Consider the following 19643-nt stretch of genomic DNA (forward strand, 5'->3'; position numbering starts at 1 on the left):
TTTGACATACCATAGGGACCATTCTTTCAATTTTATCTTTTTTCTAATATATAAGGATGTAGAGAGTCTATCCCTTTCAAGTTACTTGTCATCTCACTATCACATATTCTGAGGGTATGAGAGAGATGTTTCCCTCACTTTTTGTGGGTCATACCACTCTTTCCCTCACTTTCTTTTCCCTCACCTAAAACCTAAGGAATAGGTGGGAAGCTCCCCTCACTATTTTTTTTTATTTTTTTTATAAAATATATTTCATATATATATATATATATATATATATATATATATATATATATATATATATTATACTCATTTTTAGGGAATTAAAAACCATGAATTTTGATAAATTTTTTATATTTTTTTAGTAGGTATATAATTTTATAAATCTTAAAAAAGATTAAAAAAAAGGAAAAAAAACTATCCAATAGCATGAAGAGAGAGAGTGCGGCACCCCCTCCCCCCACCTCTTTCCGGCGGGTTGCTTCCCTCACCCAAGGGATGGTGTTCTAGAGTGAGGGAAGCTTCCCTCACCCCTTTCCCACTATGATATCGTCCGGCCTTACAACTCTCATTATACAATATATGAAAACACATCTTTTACATCTCTCCAACCCATGCATTTTTTTCTATTTTTTACATTAAATATTTATTAATTAATTATATATATATATATATATATATATATATATATATATATATATATATATATATATATATATATATATATATATATATATTAAAGTTGGACAATCCTTAGGAACACTAAAATTCCTAAGCTTTTGTCATATTTGATCCCTTATTTTTTCTGTTTTAGACATTGGCCCATAATAATTTTTGGGCTTGACATTTTAGCTCTTATAATTTCATTCTTTTTTATTCTTCATCCCTCCACTACCTGACCCCTCTTCATATATTTTCAGTTGTTGACTGATACATGTCTCGCATTTAATTTGTTTCTTCTGGACACCGCTATTATCTTCCATTAAGTTTCTTACACATAGCGCTATGTTTCCCACCGCCTTTCTCTCATCTATACCTCATCCTATCCATTATACCTCCTCCTATCCATTGCCGACTCCTTCTTCCCTGTCTTCTACTCGACGTGTTCTCTTTAGAAATTGATTCACCAAATCTCGTGCTTGCTTTCATTCACCAAACTCCATCTCAGATATCCTTACTAAAAACCCTGAAATCACTTCCAACCCTAGAAACTCCAGCCGGGTATGAAGTAATCGGTTCTAGGGTGTTATTCGATTCGTCCTTTTTACGTCTTCCCTAAAAGGGTTCCACCTCTATACCACCGCCGGTTTCAGTTGATTTCGTCTGCCTCGCCGAACACCACAACTCCTAGCTATTTAATATATACTGTTTTAGATGGCGTCTTGATCGACAACTTTGTCCCTGCTCTCACCGATAAACCTTCGTGATCCTTCCATCATCACTAACCATCCCACCCCCATTGATGTAAGGAGCTTTATCCACTAATCTTTCTTTCACTTTCTTCTTTATCAGATTGATTATTTTTCGTCTTCCTCCTCTATATGAACCCACACACCGGCGAAATCGTTCCAGGTATGCATTTATAAGGGTATCATCAAATTTTCTTTGTCTGATTTCTTACGTTTCTTATACACTTAGGGTTTCTCAAATTAGTTACGGTAGATTAAGCATTTCAGCATATCTTTTTATGTCAAGTAAAAAGAATTCCTTTACTTTGTAAAGTATATAATTCTATACATTTTCCTTACTGTAACAGCTTTTGCAGAATTGCATGCTTAATCGGACTTTCACCTTGATACATGTTGTCTAAGTTACTGTTTTTGGATTCTATATCTTCATCTACAGTTATATAATTGACATAATCATTAAAATCTGGAAGGCAGGAGATTGATTTGGAAGAAATACTCAGTTATCTTAGAAGCTTCATGTTGGATTTCAGAATGAGGACCTAGAAAATGTAGACTAGCCATTGACTTTTCTGAAAGTCTAATGTGAAGTACTTATGCGTTCTCACCTCCTTACTATAACAGCAAGCTGGCAGTCACTAATTAGTAAATTATAAGTAAAGAACTTTATTTTATGATTGTAAGCATACTATAATAAAGAAGTATGGTTTCTATTGTTTGTTTATATAAATTATTTTTGCATAATGTCATACTGTTGACATCTTTTGCATTCAGGGTTGCATATGATGTTAGCCTCTCTGATGATGGCTGGTCTCCTGAGATATTCGGCATTATCTCAAGGAACACTTCAACCTCTTGGGAAAAGCTTGATGTGTATGTATCATATTCTAATAATTTGATTTGATAATCTCTTCCTCTTGAATTCAACAATCTCATATAATACATGTTATATTGTTAGTGGTTCTCCTCTGTGACACTCATTTGAGATAGAATCCAGAACAAATTCTGCCTTTTACAGCACACCTACTGTTATTACATTTTGTGTCCCCACAAAGGCTCCACTATAGGTTAGAGTCACAGAAATATGAAGTTATTTAGTGTTATAAGAATAGTATTTTTTTTAGTTTTACAATTTTTTTGACTGTTGCAGGAGGCGTATTCAATCCCACTTCTGCCCCTTGAAATCCTATCAGATAAGCCATGCAAAATTACACTTTGTCTTCTGTTACAACTATCTCCATGTATGTTCAAGCGGTATTGAATTTGCATTTGTAAATCCCTTACTTAATATTCACTTGAAGTGTTTCTCTTTCCCCTCTACATCAATATCAAATGTGTTTTCGTATCTCCATTTTCTCTGTTTTTTTTCCTATGTATGGATTTAATTTTTTTTTTTTAATTGGGGCTTGCAGAACAAACAACAAAATGCTTATGATATATATGAGTTTTTCCGTATATATAGCAACAACAACGGTCCTTACCGTAAAAGAAGGTAACAAACTAAATGCATCTCCTCTCTTGAATCTTTTTTTTTTTCGTTTTGAACCAAGACATCTTTCACTTACATGGTTGTAAGTTGGCTTACCAAATGGTAAGGTATTTTTTTTTCAAAAAAGTATGATGTAAAGAAATGGTGGTTATAGGGATATTGGTCATCTCCTATGATGTACGCCATGAATGAAATTGTTGTGAATTAGTTTCTTGGGAATCAACGGAAATGAGTAAGTCAAGCAATGTCTGATGTGTGATGAGGTTTATTTTTATAATTGTTTTTTGTGTTATAGCCATTGAATGTTGTCACGTTCATCTTTGACTTTTTTAGTTTTTGATTTTAAGATTATTATTTAAAATGCTTCTTTTGTAACATTTAAAATGCCACTGGCCAAAAACATTTGAAACAAGCATTGAAGCAACCCAAAAGGAGATTCAAAGTCCGACTGAAGTGGAGGTTGAACTCAAGCGGAGACTCGGCCAGCTCGCCGACCATTTGATTCCTAAACAAGCACAGATCGGTGCAAAGTGCTTTTAGTTGTTGTTTTTTTATTAAAAAATGACCAGTGGTTTACCACGAGATCACCCACTATAAATGTTAAATGGTGAATAAAATGATGTTCACGTTACTATTTGAATCGTTATGGTGAAATTGTTAGTTGTATTTATTTATTTATTTATTTACAGGAATAACTATCTTTTCAACTGTTTTCACTTTCTTTTTTTCATCACTCATTCTCAGTTGTGTACATATGTAGGATCTCGATCTTACAAAACCACGCATTCATATGCCATCAACAAGATTAGAGTTTGAAGTACCAACACAAGAAGTTCTAAAAAAAGATGACTTTCGGGTAACCATTTTTTTCAGCTTTAAAAATTATTCATTTTCACTTAATGATTTTTTTCATATGGTTGATGCAGAATGTGAGGTTTCTTGCTTACTTTATAACCAAGGCTGGAGTGGGTGGTCAATTGGTACCCACAATAGGAATTCTATTATCCATACGACCACCCACTTATGGAAGGCGGTGCCATTAAAATTGATAATATGAATTACGGTGGAAAAGTGATATCTTCACGGATTAATTAAAGAATATGTAAAGTCAAGATATAGCAATATACTTTTTCTGTTAACTCTGTTGAAATTTACCGTGTGTTGTATGCTATTTTGGAGAACTCCACATAGCAATATACTTTTTCTATCAATAACGAACACGAAGTGGCAAAAATGATCAGAGTTGTCTGAGTCTATCCCCGCAACGCGGGGCTTCTCATCTAGTTAAAATTAAAAAAGAATTAGAAAATGTTGGAATGGAAATAGAGATTGTTGGAAAAGAATTGGAGTGAGTTGGTGGTTATGGATGTTTTTTTATTTAATAGTTCAATTAATAATTATTATTTTTTTGGAAAAAATAGTCACCGTAATAAAGAAAAAGAGATTTCAAGTGGTTTAGGTAACCTCATTTTTTTTCCGACTCCCTATTAAATATTTAAATATCAAAGACTTTGTCTCCTAAGGTTGGGACCCACGTATAAGTGGGCTCCATGCACCCAATTACTTCTATATTACATTGTGACTGTTTCAAACTATCTTTATTTTCTTCAAAAAAAAATTCTCAAACTATCGCAGAACACTAGCAATATTTTGAGCATGCTAATGTTTGAATCATGAATATCCAGTGGAATTTCACTCATTAGGATAGCAGGGCCTATGATCGGGCTCTAAGGTATAGAGCCCATGGCGGTGTTTGTTATTTTTTTCCGTCAAACCAACATATGCAACTTATCCGGCTAAAACCAACCGTAGTTAATTGTTATATTACTTATAGTTATATATATACATGTATTTATAGATATTTGGTCTTGCCGAAGCCCGAAGGTGATTATTTCTAGTACAATTTTCTGTGACATCTTTCTCTCAGGAAAACATATAACAAAACATACAGAGAGTAAAATTTGAAATATGGAAAATCTGATTTTGTGTATAAGATCGAAATTATAAATTTCAAAAACCATAAATACACCATCCCAGAAAAACATCTCCGATTTTCAATAATATTCACTACACCGGTTTTTCTCTATACATATGACATTGTCTAGTTGAGGTTGTCAAAATTAATTATTGGGGTTTTAGAACTTAGAAGAGTATAAATGTTCGTGTTTTGTGAAATATCTATAAAATTCTTTTTAAAAATATCTAATTTTGCTTTTACTTATCTTTATTCCATGATATAACGACATCTATAATGTTGTACCTTAGTTTCATCATCTTATGGTACAATGGAATTTAACTTTACATTCCTAGACTCACTTTTCATCTGTTACATAATGATTCTTCAAGATATCATTGGTGAGTTGTAGCCCTAAAATAGATAGAAAAAATGGGTTCCTCTGAAAGTACAGGAAGGTTAAATGGGACTCAGAGAAAGAGAAATGAGGAGGAGCAACGACAAGAATCCGGAGGAGGTTCCACCGGAGCTGGGACAATCGCAATAGCTATAACTGTAGGGGTTGCTGTAGTGTGGTCTGGGACAACCCCAATAGCTATAGCTGCTGGGGTTGCTGCAGCTTGGGGCATTTCTAGAAAGCTTTTCAACAACACAGAAACAGAAACAGACACAGACACAGATACCGAAGAAAAAGATGAGGAGAGTAGAAAGAGGAGGATCAGCATTCATGGAATTGAACCTTCCTTGCCTAATCTACGCATCCGTACAAACTACACCGAAGAGGGGTCTAATAGATGGGATCAGCAGCACTCAGAGGCTAAGTCAACCAAAAAAATTAGTATTTGGTTCCCTCCTCCTCCAGGTGTCTTCAAAATGAACACCGACGCTGGATTTCGTCCCACCAAAGACTTCCTTCAAAATGATGTTGTCAAGCAACCGAGTGCGTACGCAGGAATCCTCCGATCGAGATGATTGTGGCGAATGCATTAAAGCTTTTCGTCATTTTTATATTGGTGCATGTAACCGATTGTCTCGAAGCTGAGATCGTTGGAATTCTTAAGGGCTTGGAGCTTTTGGTTGAACTTGGTTTGAAAGGAGCTATTCTTGAAAGCGACAGTGATGAAGCTGTCCTTTGGGTCAAGGGAGAGAAAAAATCATATAAAAATCCAAAAGAAAGGATGAAGGGCTTGATCGACAGGTGCAGGAAACTCTGTCGCAAAAACAGCATAACTATCAATAATATTGACCGAAGTGCCAACAAATGTGCTGATAAGCTGGCTTCCTTAGCTTTAGGGGAACAATATCCGGATGTCCAAACCGATCTTCCTGATGAAGTAAAGAAGCTTGTTAATGATGATAAAACAGCATACATTTCATGGTTGTGATCAGATGGTTAGACCATATCTTTGCCGCTGCTAGCTACTGATGAGTTATGGCACCAATATGTCTTGTTTACTGTGTGTACTACTGATAAGTACTTCTGTTTGATGTTGTACTTGTTTCATGTATGTTTAATTTGCTGTTTCTTTTGGCTCTGGGTTTGTTAAAGTAGAAATTTTTTTTTGTTTTTTTAAGTATTATAATACGAAGTATAAATTACATGTATCCTTTTATAAATGATAAACTCTGCTTTATAAAAAGACAACGCACACTTTAACTCATGTGTCTTTCACCTCAATTTAAACATTTACTTTAAATAAAAAAGTGGTCAAAATATCTTTTGGAAAAAGTAAAAGAACAAAGCAAGAAAATATTGCTTTATGTTAGTGGCGTTTAATTCAATGTGGAAATGCGTAATGCCAATATAAATAAATAAAGAGTAGGATGCTATATATAATGCACAAACAAGTGAAAGGACATTGCATTTACGTCCTCACATGAAACGAGATCTCTGGAATCATCATCTTTCATAAATATAGAGAGTTGTAGAAAAGATTATAAAAATTAAGTGTAGAGATGTTCAAACATGTGGAGTTTCATCTAAACCTTTGTATGGTGCCTACTGTTGTTAAAAAATATGTAATTTACTCCTGTTAAGAATATCAACAACGTACTTTATCTTTTAGCTGTAATACCAATACATTTTTATTTATTTATCCATAATAGCAATATACTTACACTGTCTTATTGATAAAAGCAACGTACTTACATTTTCTTTACAACTATCCATAGGGGTGTTCGTTTGGATGGATTGATTTGATCCGATCCAATCAAGTGAATCCAAATTGATTTCGGTTTTCAAAACATAGATCCGAATAGTCCAAACTAAATTCAAATCCGATCCGATCCGATCCAATTACAATTCGGTTGGATCGGTTTTTATAATTAGGCTTTCAAAAACCGAAGCATTTTAAAACAACATATAATTATAAATTACCCAATTTTACACAAGAAGCGAAAACAAATTATTTAGTTGTGATTTTAAATTTATAAACAACTACTAAAAAGATATATTATAGTTAAATATTTTATAGAAATATTTCATAGATAAAAAACTTTTGAGAGATAATACATATTGATGTTTTTTTATCCGAAGAAACGTTTTGAACCTATTTGGAAAAATAAATTACAAATTTAATAGATAATTATAGATATATATTATAAATAAATAAATAATAAACGTTTATTCGGTTTTTTTGGACTATTCGGTTCTTATTTTATAAACCAAAACCAATCCAAAATCCAAAATAATAATTCGGTTGAGTTGAAAACCAATCCAAAAATCCGAATATCCGAACCAAATAGTCCAATCCAAATTGTCCAATTGGACAATTCGATTTTATCCAAATAGTGAACAACCCTAACTATCCACGAATGACCATATGAAGTTTTCCATCATGTTCACACCAAGTACTACATAACAAGAAGACCATGTCATGAACCTGTAAGAAATTCAATGTCCATTTCATTTAATATTATAAAAATATATTAACTTGACTTGTTGCTCCAATCTAATGGCTTCAAGATGTTCTTTAGTGTAATTAAGTAATGGGGTTCTTTTGCACGCTGTGGCAGTTTATTAATATAATATTTTTTTACTAAATAAATTAATAAAAGATGTTTGTATTAACCAAATAATTAAAAAACCTTAATTTTGTGACAAAAACTAATGTGTGAAACAATTTTTTTCAAAAGATAAAAACAAAGACGAGAAAATGGAAAATCTGATAAACCATATATAAAATTGAAGACGTAAGAAAGTTATAAACAAATACTAATTATTTTTTTTTACAAAATGAATTCATCAAAAACAAAATTATAAAAAATATACAAAGAAAAAAAGTTGTAAAACTAATTTCTAAAGAAGTTAAAAAAAATTGTAAAAAATGGTGGAAGAAATAAAAAAATAAGACCAAGTTTGTAAAAAAAAAATAAAATAGAAAATGGAAAATATAACATATATAATACGGACAAACCTTCCATATTGTGTCAAAGGTGTATTAGTTTAGAGATATAATAGGTTTAAACCTACTCTATCTCCCATTTGTTTTATTCTATCTCGCAAATAGAATACAACTTAATTTGGTTATTTTAACAGTACTATATCCTCATACTATCTAGGTACTTTAACCATTTATAATCTCATATGCTACAATTTTATATTAAAACTAACAATATTTTATCTCCAAAAACAGGGCCGGTCCATTGGTTTTCTATGCCCCGAACGAGATGAAAATCATAATGCCCCCATGCTTGTACCATACAATACACCAAATGCATACATAGCAAACATGTATAAAACAGAAGTTCAATATATATATATATATATTTGTATTCAAATATTTGTAAAAATACAACCAAAAACAATATGTACATGCAATCGTTAAAATAGACAACAAAAAAGCAACTAAAACTAAAAAACTCGTAGTAGAGGTCAATCAAAATTTGTTTAGAAAAAGACAATGAGCTTTATGGGGCTAACATCTAAAGACATGTACTTTGCACCAAATGTGCAACAACAATAGAATTTTGAAGCTACTTCAACACTTACGAGACCATAAACAAAGGCTATAAAAACATCCAAATCATACTTAACTTCAAACTTTCATTGAAGCAATCAAAAAACATACCAACTTGGGCAAAAAAATAAACCCCATATCATATTTGAGAGATATCACGACCATTTAGAATCTACCATGAGCATATCAAACAACCCCTAACTATTCCTCTTAAAAAGCAAATAATAATCAAAATAATAAATAATAAAAATAAGACAGCTTTTAGGAGAACATTTTTTTAAAGTACAAAGCTAAATTAAATAACAAAAAAGCCAATTGTGGCTGGAAAATAATATGGGTAAAATTAAAGTAATAACTACTACAAGTTACATCACCAAAAATTATTAAATTAATAATGAAAATAGCAACATTCAGCTTTTGAAAATAAGCTAGCCACATCAATGTACTTTCGAGATTGATCCAGCCATACCATTGCACTTTCCTGTATTACCAAACAATAACAATGTACTTTTAATTACTAGCTAGCAATAGCTTTGCACTTACCTGAAGCAAACCACAAAAATCATATACAAAGCTAAAAATTTCGAGCCAAAGAGAGGAGGAATAATAGCTCAAACAGAGGGGAAATCAGATACCAAAATCCAATAGGTCTTTAAAAGACTTTGATTTTTTTTTTTTTTTTTGTAATAAAAAAGAGAAGAAATAAAGCAGATTTTTGAAACAAACCTAAATAAGTAGATTTCGAACTCAAAGAGAGAAGAAATCGAGTCTAATAAAACATGAACAACCATAAACGACAAGAAACAATCTGATTTCCGAAACAAATAACAAAAACCCTAAACATAAATCACATCAGAAATTAGAATGAGAAGTCAGAATAAGAGAAATTCAACCCACCCAAATTAGAATCGTTGTATCAGAATCACAATATCTCGGACCTAGAAGGCTTGAACCGAGATCTTTTAACCAGATTAGAAATATCAGAAATCACAAACTAGAACTTGAAAACTATAGAAATTGGAGTATTTAGAAACCAAAAATCAGAGAAATTGACTGAAAGCGAAAAATACAAATGCCACATCTTACTTTTATTTATAGGAGACGCAACTTCTAGGCATCCAATCGACAACATGTTTCCAAGTGTCGAAAGACGTTTCGATTTTCTATGGGAAATTGAAGACGATTAGTGGTTGTTTGGCGCTAAGTTTTCATTGCCCTGCTCCTCCTCAAGTATTATTCTATCAGATAACAAAGACATGTTTGGGCCATATATACGTAACGAGACTTATTTTATGCCCCTAAAAATGTGCTGCCCTGGGCCACAGCCCAAATCGCCCAGGTATTGGGCCGGGCCTGTCCAAAAATATTCTATAACAATATATTAACACCAAACATCAAACCTATCACAATGAAATACAAAATATGAAGAAGTACAAACATGACACACTAAATAAAAAATAAGTTCTTATTCTAGTACAAAGAGTATTCTCCAATAATTCTTCCATAAGGTCATCTTGGTATTCTCCCATTTAAGTTGTTGCACTGCTTTGAGCATGAAGAGAAAACACACTAGCGTGAAATAATAAAATAACATGGATGTATGAATAATAATAATAAAGATAGATAATAGCAATTTGTCTAGCTACCTTCTACAAGACAAGTTTATATTCTAGAAGTTCGTATTATATAAGAATGTGTTTGCATTCATTTCTATCATCTCAACTTTGAGCTCTCCATGTTTCACCTACTAATTACCCTACTAAATGTTACAAGGGAGCCATAACATGATAAGTGTTAAATGTTTGTTTGTTATTTTACTTACCTATAACAATACTAAAACATACTTTTCATGCCATCTCCCTTCACCTTTTAATATATATCAAGAAAGTTAATTGAATGAAACAAACAAAAATTTATTCTAAACTCAGGAACACGAAAGTAGTTATTCCTTTTCCTCCCCTCCTTTTTTTTCTCTATATTTTCCTTCTCTTTCTTTTCCCTCCTTTACTAAACACGGGAAGTAGGCAAAAGGCACCAACATGCAAAGAGGCTGAGCAGGGAAATATGTAACCTGCTCACAACTTAAAAAAAAAGCAGTTAAGTGAACTGAACCGGTTGCTAGATGTGTAAAGAGTCACCGAGGAGTTTGAGAAGTTTATGGCGAAACATCAACATAAGAGTTTTGACTTTAATAAATTAACCAAGGTACCACCCATAAACAATGTAAGCTGATGAAAACTAAATATTATATTATTTGAAATAATAAAATTTGGAAAGAAAAACTAACTAAAAATACACATTTAAACATGTTTTTTTATTTTTTTTAAAATTGAAATTACAAATCAATAATTTTTAACTAAAAATATTTTTAAATATTCTGTTAAAAACTGAATATGAAAATTCTATTTAGACAAAATTTCACAATTAGTCCCTGTGGTTTACAGAATATCGCACTTTGAGGACTTCCTAAGAAAAAGTCACGTGACTAGTCCTTGTGGTTTGTAAAATTACATGAAAGGTCCTTCTACCGTTAAATTTAACTTTTCAGTCGTTAGATTTTAAGGAAAAAAACTATTTTGCCCTTGTACCAATATTGCAATACACTACAAACCTCAAGGACCATTCGTATAATTTTCTTAATTATGAAATGAAACGTTAATGTTTTCTTTTTTTTTTTTTTTTTTTTTTAAGTTTATGTTTTTACAGTTTATATTTTTTTTACTTTGATATTTCAAAGTTAATATCGTTAGCAACTTTATGTTTGCATTTATCATTATCATTATTTGATCTTTTGTTTTCTATTTTTTTTATAATTTTAATTATTCATTATTCTTTTATTGTTTTTATTTATTTTGATTCAAGTAATGAAAAAAATAGAAAAATAAAAAACAAAAACTCAAACTCCAAATTCTAATATACTCTAAAATATTAATACATTTTACATTTTCATATTTTTTTTAGTTTTTTCGTATTTGTTTTTAATTTTTTTTTTGTATTATTTTTTAATTTTTTCATACTATTTTTTTAATTATTTCCTTTTTTTGTTGTTTCGTTTTATTTTTCTTCAACTTGATAACTTTTTTTTGACATTTTCCAAAAAATGTAAAATGTATGATATAGTAGAGTATATTACAATTTTGGTGTTTTTTTTTTTTTTTTTTTTTTTTAATAATTTTGGTTATTATGGTTTTTGTAACTTTTTTTTTTATTATGATTCACGTAAATAAAATAGTTATATTTACAAATATAAATAAATAAATAAACATAACTTTTTTATTTACACAAATCTAAATAAAAAAAAAGTTACTAAAACCATAAATATCCAAAATTAATAGGAAAATGTGGAAACAACCAAAAAATATGAGAAGTGTAAAATGTATTCATATATTAGAGTATTTTACAACTTTGATGTTTGAGTTTTTGTTTTTTTTTCTTTTCTGTTTTTCATTACTTGAATCAAAATAAATAAAAACAATAAAAAATAATAACTAACTAACTATATATATATATATATATATATATATATATATATATATATATAAACAATAAAAGGTGAAATAATGATAATGATAAATGCAAACATAAAGTTATTAACGATATTAACTATGAAATATCAAAGTAAAAAAAATATAAACCGTAAAAACATAAACTTAAAAAAAATAAAAAAACATTAACGTTTCATTTCATAATTAAGAAATAAAGGGTTTTGATATGGTTTATCGAATATAAGTTTATTTACTTGAATCAAAATAAATAAAAACATTAAAAGATCATACATAACTAAAATTATAAAATAAAAATAGAAAACAAAATCTTAAAAAGATAAAAAAAAAATAATTTATCATGTTGTTGAATATATATATATATATATATATATATATATATATATATATACTTTCAAATTTATAAAATTACAGAAATGGTCCTTGAGGTTTGTAGTGTATTGCAATATTGGTAGAAGGGCAGAATAGTCATTTTCCTTAAAATCTAACGGGTAAAAGTTAGATTTAATGGAAGGAGGGCCTTTTATATAATTTTACAAACCACAGGGACCAGTCGCGTGACTTTTTTCTAGGAAGTCCTCAAAGTGCGATATTTTGTAAACCATATGGACCAATTGTGAAATTTTGTCTTCTATTTATTGTTTCTTGAAACTTTTTCTAAAAACAACTTTCCACCATCCTTAGAATATATATATATATATATATATATATATATATATATATATATATATATATATATATATATATATATATATATATATATATATATATAGTTTTGTAAGTTATTCATAATTTAGAAAATAAAAAATTTCATTTAAATTTTTTTTTTAAAAGAATATTTAATGTTTCTAAAAAAAATATTTTTTTATTAATTTACAAAGACAAAATTGCAAGAATGGTCCTTATGGTATGTCCAAAATTGCTACTTTGGGCCAAACAAGTTTGAACTAGCAGCAATAGTCCAAAAGTTTTCATTTTGCTGCGGTTTTGGTCCAAAACAGTCTAAAAAATCTTAAAATGACGGATTTGCCCTTTTCCATTTGTTTTCTTCTTTTCTTTTTATTATTTAATTATTTTCTAACTAAAAAAATAAAATAAATAAATAAATCAAATAAAATCTCTCTCTCTCTCTCTCTCTCTCTCTCTCTCCTTTGGGTTTATCTATCAAGAACATCTTCATAAACTTAAGAACACTCAAGAACATCTTCATAAACTCCAGAACATCTTCTGACACACCACCGGTCGACCACCGTTTGCCACCACAACAGCCTGCTACCACCGCTGTATGTCAGCTTCATCTCCACCAAATTTTTTTCTACCACTGCATATCCATCTAAAATTCATCCTAGAAACAATACCATACATAAAAACAAAACAAATTGTAACACCGTAAAAATTAAAACAATTTTTCACAGTTTCAAAACACATTTTTCATTCACAATTATTTATAAAATTTCATCGTATCATATCTCTGTTCCACAAAACATTTGCCAAGGTCGAAATACATAAAACTCCATGTGTATGTACGAATCATGTCGGCGCTTTCCCGCGATCGTCACTAGTACCTGAAACACATAACACATAACACTGTAAGCACAAATGCTTAGTGAGTTTCCCAAAATACCACTCTAACACATATTAGCCACTCGAGGCTATAACTCTGTTTGACCCTCTGGTCAATGTGTCTCATTGGGACCCTCCAGTCCCAACTCTCTGTGGGCCCTTTGGCCCTAACTCTATGGACCTAAAGGTCCTAACTCTATGGACCCACTGGTCCTAACTCTGTAAACTCTGAATCATGTATGTCACATATCACAATAATCATAACACATAAATAGCATGCAAATACACTGGCACCTAACTCTGAAATACACTGTCACATGCTCTGTTTACCACTCTAAGTAAAGTATAGTGAGAAGACTCACCTCTGGTAACTACGTAAATCTCTGACTCGGTAAACGCTGGTCTAGCCTCCGCCTAATCACATGGAATAAATACCCTATTTAATATAACTCTCAAAGGCTAGACTATGTCCTCTTATGACACTCTCAGAAGGGTAAAAGACCATTTTACCCCTCTCATAACTCAAAAGGCCCCACTATAGACCATACCCTAAAAGTCAATTTTCCGGGTTACGCTGCGCGTACCAGATGTGTACGCTGAGCGTACTCGGCTGCCTCTCAGAATCGGGGAATGCCACCCAATACGTGTCGCGTACTGGGATTACACCCGGCGTACTCCCCTGCTTCATTCCTTTAGCTCTTGAGGTCTTAAACAGTTAAGACCCATGTCCAACTTCTAGATCTGACCGCTTCTAAGTCTCTTAATCCATAAAGTTGATGACTTTAAGCCTTTGCATGGCTGAACAAGTCACCAACTCCCATAATATTCGATTCTCTAACTCTAGAAGGCTTATTACTCAAGCATGACCTCATATCAACAACCAAGATGGAAAACTTTATGGATCTAAGCCACTAATACCACTGAAAAGGGACAGATCTCGAACCATGGAGCACCTTACACTCATAAAGTCTCCACCTTTGGGGTTTTAACCCTAGAAATGGCACATGCAAGAACAACCAAAAGAAGAGGAAAGTTTTGAACTTTATACCTCTAAGTGTAGCCCCTTTCTCTGTAGATCTCATATCCAAACTTGCACTTCAAGCTTTAGCCTCCAAAAGCTCCTTTACTTCTTCTTCACTAACTCACCAATGCACTATTAGCTCCAACAACACTCACACACTCACTAAGAACGATGGGAGGCTCTCTCTTAGGGTTTCACTCACTGATATGGAGGCTGAGAAATGAGCCTTAGCCCCCTTTAAATAGTGTACAAGTCAGAATAAGGTTTTGCACCATGGGCCGGGTATGACCGACGTAACTCTGGGTACGCCCAGCGTACCTTGGTGGCTCCGCGTCCAAAATAAGCGCATGAGTACGCGCAGCGTACTCCTGAGTACGCCCAACGTACTCATTTGCCACATATTTCCTCTAAAGGGCTAAACTTGGCAATAAGAGAAAAGAAGGAGGATTGAATAGCTATACCTGAATCTTGGGATGTTACACATATACACTCATAAACCATACACAAACACACTCATAACCCTACACCACCCAATGTCACCTTCAATCACCCAAGACCTCCCTTATTCCTCCATTATCACCATCCCTAACAACTAGAAATGTAAAAAGAAAGAGAGAGATAGAAATAGAGAGAGAGAGAGATAAAATAAGAGGTTGCCGTAGATTCAGAAAGTAGAAAATTGAGAGCTATCATCGAGTATAGAAGAATGAGAAGGAGGGTATGACTTTGGGTGACTGTGTTTGTCAAACGGATTCTGAGAATCAAAGGGGGGAGGGGTTCGATTTATAATTTGATACTACTGTTCAGTTCGTTGACGAAGAAAGAAGGCTGCCCACCACCACCTATGCAACCCCTCTCCGCCTCCCTCCGGTCGTGTAGCACCACCAAACATCTATCCCTTCACCTACCATCGCATCGTTCGTAAGCACCTCCTCCAAACACTATTCCTCCGCTACCTGATCTATTTCGATTCTTCATAAGTTGCTGTTACAGAGGTGTTTCGAGGAGCTTCACAAATTAGGGTTTCAACCGCCACCCTTCTAGTTTCCAGGGTTTTAGACGTCGTTTAGGGTTTCAGAAGAAAATATCACGACGAACAGATCTGGGTAACACCTTACATCGATGCTGGAAGTCAATCTTTGTCACTGCTTCTTTTTTTGCCCTTCCCCGATCTGTTGATACCCTTCGTTTCCTTCTTCTTCGAGCTTCATCTCCATTCTCAATGCTCGATTTTTCTGGCGACGTTGTGTGGATTACCACCGGTGGTGATCAACGTATTGGCGATGAAGCGAGGGGGTGCAAAAGTCACCAACATTTGTGTTTAATGGATGTGGAACGATGATAGGCCACTGATCGAAGATGTGATGAGAGAGAGAGAGAGAGAGAGAGAGAGAGAGAGAGAGAGAGAGATATTTTATTTTATTTATTATTTTGATTTTTTTTAGTTATCAAATAATTAAATAACAAAAAAAAAACAAAAAACAAATGGAAAAATGGCAAATCCGTTATTTTTAGATTTTTAGACTGTTTTAGACCAAAATCGGAACAAAATAAAAACTTTTGGACTATATTACTAGTAGTTCAAACCTGTTTGGTCAAAGTAGCAATTTTGGAAGGTACATTCTTGCAATTTTGTCATTAAAAAAAACATAGTTATATTTTTACACAATTAAACGGGACATGATTGATTGAATTTATTGGTGTGACCCTCAAGAAAAGAGTGTAATCGAAATTCATGCCCAGATCATGATCGAACAAACATAAGATCTCCAAGTTTTAACTTGTTTACTTCATCAATTTTGGTGAATTGCCCCCTACTTAAACCCAGATTCAACACCAATCTATAAATCTTTATAGATTCATTGTTAAGAGAATATGGGTTCGCTAAACCCTAATCAAAGAGTATCAAGAGGCATGCAGGAAGATACTTATGGACCAAGTAGCAGTAACAGCACTAACACTTCAACATCATCATCTTCTCCGCCATCTACCAACGTACATAATTCAGATAATTCAAAGAAGAAATTGACCAACTTCCTGCCTCTGTTCTTAGCCCTAGTTTTCATAGCTGAGATCGGTTTCTTAGCCAGACTCGACTTAATTAAGAACCCTGACCTTGTCAACTCTTGGGCTGATTCGTTCCTCCAGTTCACAAACTCCTCTTTTTCCTCACTCTCCCTTGATCCCGTTGATGAGGTCGCCGTAGCAGATTTGTCTGCCGCCGTGGTGGATGTTTCGCGTTCTGTTGGGGGAGAGAGCTGTGAGGAGTGGTTGGAGAGAGAAGACTCTGTAGTTTATTCTAGAGATTTTCGTAAAGAACCAGTACTTATCTCTGGTCGTGAGGAGGTTTGTATTTCTACTGTGATTAGCCTTATTTACGTGTTTCAACGATTACATGTATCATAGTTCTTCGATTGCATGTTTCCATTGTTGCTCCTTTTTGTACGATTCAAGTATGCGATCTTACTGTGATGACATGACATGAGTGATAATTCCAAAGGTGCTTTCATGAAGGATTGGAAGTCGTGCTCAGTTGGATGCAAGTTTAGCCTTCGGAAGAAGAAGAAGGCCGATGCTTCATTTGGGTTACATCAAGAGGAAGGGACTGTTGCTATTCTTCTGTCAATGGAGTCATCTCACTACTTCCCTCGGAATGAGATCTCTAAGGCACGAGGGTAGGTAAGAACACTCTGAGATAAGCCCATCAAAAACTCGGATTACAAAGATGCATGATTCATTTCTTACTTTTAATTAACAAAAATTGAAACTGTAACAATGTATCATGATGTTTCAGGGCAGGATATGACATAATTATGACCACGAGTCTCTCCTCAGATGTCCCTGTTGGCTACTTTTCTTGGGCAGAATATGATATAATGGCTCCTGTTCAACCAAAAACCGAAAAAGCATTGGCAGCTGCATTCATTTCAAATTGTGCTTCTCGCAACTTTCGCTTACAAGCCCTAAAAGGGCTTGAAAAGTCAAATATCAAGATTGATTCTTATGGTAGTTGTCATGGAAATCATAATGGAAATGGTAAGTCTGTCAAGTTTTTTGGTTTAAAGATTAATTTTTGGTCTTTATTTGATTTGTAAACCATTTCATGGCCATTTGTTCTAATTGTGTTTTTAGTGGAAAAGGTTGAAACTCTTAAGCGTTACAAATTCAGCTTAGCTTTTGAGAACTCCAATGAGGAAGACTATGTCACTGAAAAATTCTTCCAGTCACTTGTTGCAGGTATAATATGTCTTTTGGAGTACTTCTTGCATTTAACCTTTCTTTTTTTATTGCTTATTGATTGAAGTTGAAGCAACATGGAGTTATTTTTTTTATAGGAACGATTCCTGTTGTTGTTGGTGCTCCAAACATTCAAGATTTTGCTCCTTCACCTAATTCAGTTTTACATATTAAGAAACTAACAGATGTTATGTTGGTTGCTAAAACCATGAAACAGCTTTCACAGAATCTCACTGCCTATAATGAATCATTAAGGCAAGTTTCTTTTGTTTTTTTGTGTTTTTTTTTTCTTTCTACCTTCTTGATAACAAAATAAAAAGGTCTAAATTCTTACAGATGGAAATATGATGGCCCTTCTGATTCTTTCAAGGCCCTTCTGGATATGGCTGCAGTTCATTCTTCATGTCGTTTATGCATTTTGGTTGCAACTAGAATCCATGAGAGAGAAGAAAAAAGCCCCAAATTCCCAAAAAGACCTTGCAAGTGTACAAGGGGCTTAGAAACTGTATATCATGTTTATGTAAGAGAGAGAGGGAGGTTCGAGATGCAGTCTATTTTCTTAAGGTAATATTTTCTTCCAAAAAATTAAAGTTGGCCCAATTGTGATATACTTGAGGGGTAAAAATGTCCAAACACTATTTAATTTTACAGGTCTGGGAATTTGACGATAGAGGCGTTAGAATCTGGTGTTTTATCGAAGTTTGAGTCTACAGAACATGAAAGCATTTGGAGGAAGGAAAGGCCCGAACGGATAAGAGGTAATGAAAAGGAGTTGAAAATTTACAGAATATACCCAGTTGGCATGACTCAGAGGCAAGCTTTATATGCATTTAGTTTTAAAGGTAACAAAAATTTATTTACAAGTCACATTATGAGCAATCCATGTGCAAAATTTGAGGTCGTTTTTGTGTAGTTGATTTTGATTGGAAGCCTTGAGTTGGTTTATGGGTTGAAATATTTTAAACAAAATCAATCCATGTGCAAAAGTTTGGTTTACAGTGTTTAGTTTTAAGTTTTAACATAATGAAATGAAAATGAAACATATTGATACCGGGTTGACCCATTTATTTGTTTTTCTCCAGCAAAACCTGTATTTAAATTTTAGGATAAACTACACGAATGGTCCCTGTGGTTTTGGGTAGTTTGTACGGTTGGTCCCTAACTTTTTTTTTTAAACTCTGACAGTTCCTATAATATATTTCGGTGAGAATAGATAGCGCCAACGATTCTATGGGGAGATGCAGGGAACACGGGGGTTAGTGAGGGATAAAGGGAAGATGTAGAAGTGTGTTTGATTAATAATTTATTTTATATAATAATTAAAATAAGAGTTTAAAAATATAAGAAAAAAATATCATCAAGGGTAAAAGAGTCATTTCAACTGGATTAGGAACCAAATGCCAAACAAATACAAACTTTAAGGATGATACAAGTTAAAAATTCTTTATAGGGGACAAACGATCAGTCTACCCAAAAATATAAGAACCATTCGTAAAATTTACCCTAAATTT

The 19643-nt window shown here is 32.9% G+C and overlaps 1 protein-coding gene and 1 long non-coding RNA gene across 2 annotated transcripts; one reads left to right on the top strand and one right to left on the bottom strand.

Moving 5' to 3' along the window:
- Nucleotides 1-9049: 9049 nt before the first annotated feature.
- On the bottom strand, nucleotides 9050-10152 carry LOC111877649 (uncharacterized). The gene is made up of 2 exons (XR_006192831.1): nucleotides 9895-10152; nucleotides 9050-9289 (listed from the first exon to the last, which is right to left on the bottom strand). It is a non-coding gene; the product is annotated as an uncharacterized LOC111877649 (long non-coding RNA).
- Nucleotides 10153-16562: 6410 nt separating this feature from the next.
- LOC111877656 (glycoprotein 3-alpha-L-fucosyltransferase A) lies at nucleotides 16563-19182 on the top strand. The gene is made up of 7 exons (XM_023874174.3): nucleotides 16563-17241; nucleotides 17410-17570; nucleotides 17690-17931; nucleotides 18028-18132; nucleotides 18231-18387; nucleotides 18469-18696; nucleotides 18784-19182. Exons 1-7 carry the CDS (start codon nucleotides 16771-16773, stop codon nucleotides 19043-19045), a joined length of 1626 nt encoding a protein of 541 aa, XP_023729942.1. The 5' UTR covers nucleotides 16563-16770; the 3' UTR covers nucleotides 19046-19182.
- The last annotated feature ends 461 nt before the right edge of the window (nucleotides 19183-19643 follow it).

The sequence above is a fragment of the Lactuca sativa genome, chromosome 5, assembly GCF_002870075.4.
Source record: "Lactuca sativa cultivar Salinas chromosome 5, Lsat_Salinas_v11, whole genome shotgun sequence".
In the NCBI taxonomy this organism is placed as follows: Eukaryota; Viridiplantae; Streptophyta; class Magnoliopsida; order Asterales; family Asteraceae; genus Lactuca; species Lactuca sativa.

Excerpts from the sequence above, each read along its gene's own strand:
- LOC111877656 (XM_023874174.3), top strand. The coding sequence starts at position 16,771 with ATGGGTTCGCTAAACCCTAATCAAAGAGTATCAAGAGGCATGCAGGAA. Across the intron at positions 17,571-17,689 it reads GAGATCTCTAAGGCACGAGG|GGCAGGATATGACATAATTA; the intron begins GTAGGTAAGAAC and ends ATGATGTTTCAG. Across the intron at positions 18,388-18,468 it reads GCCTATAATGAATCATTAAG|ATGGAAATATGATGGCCCTT; the intron begins GCAAGTTTCTTT and ends AAATTCTTACAG.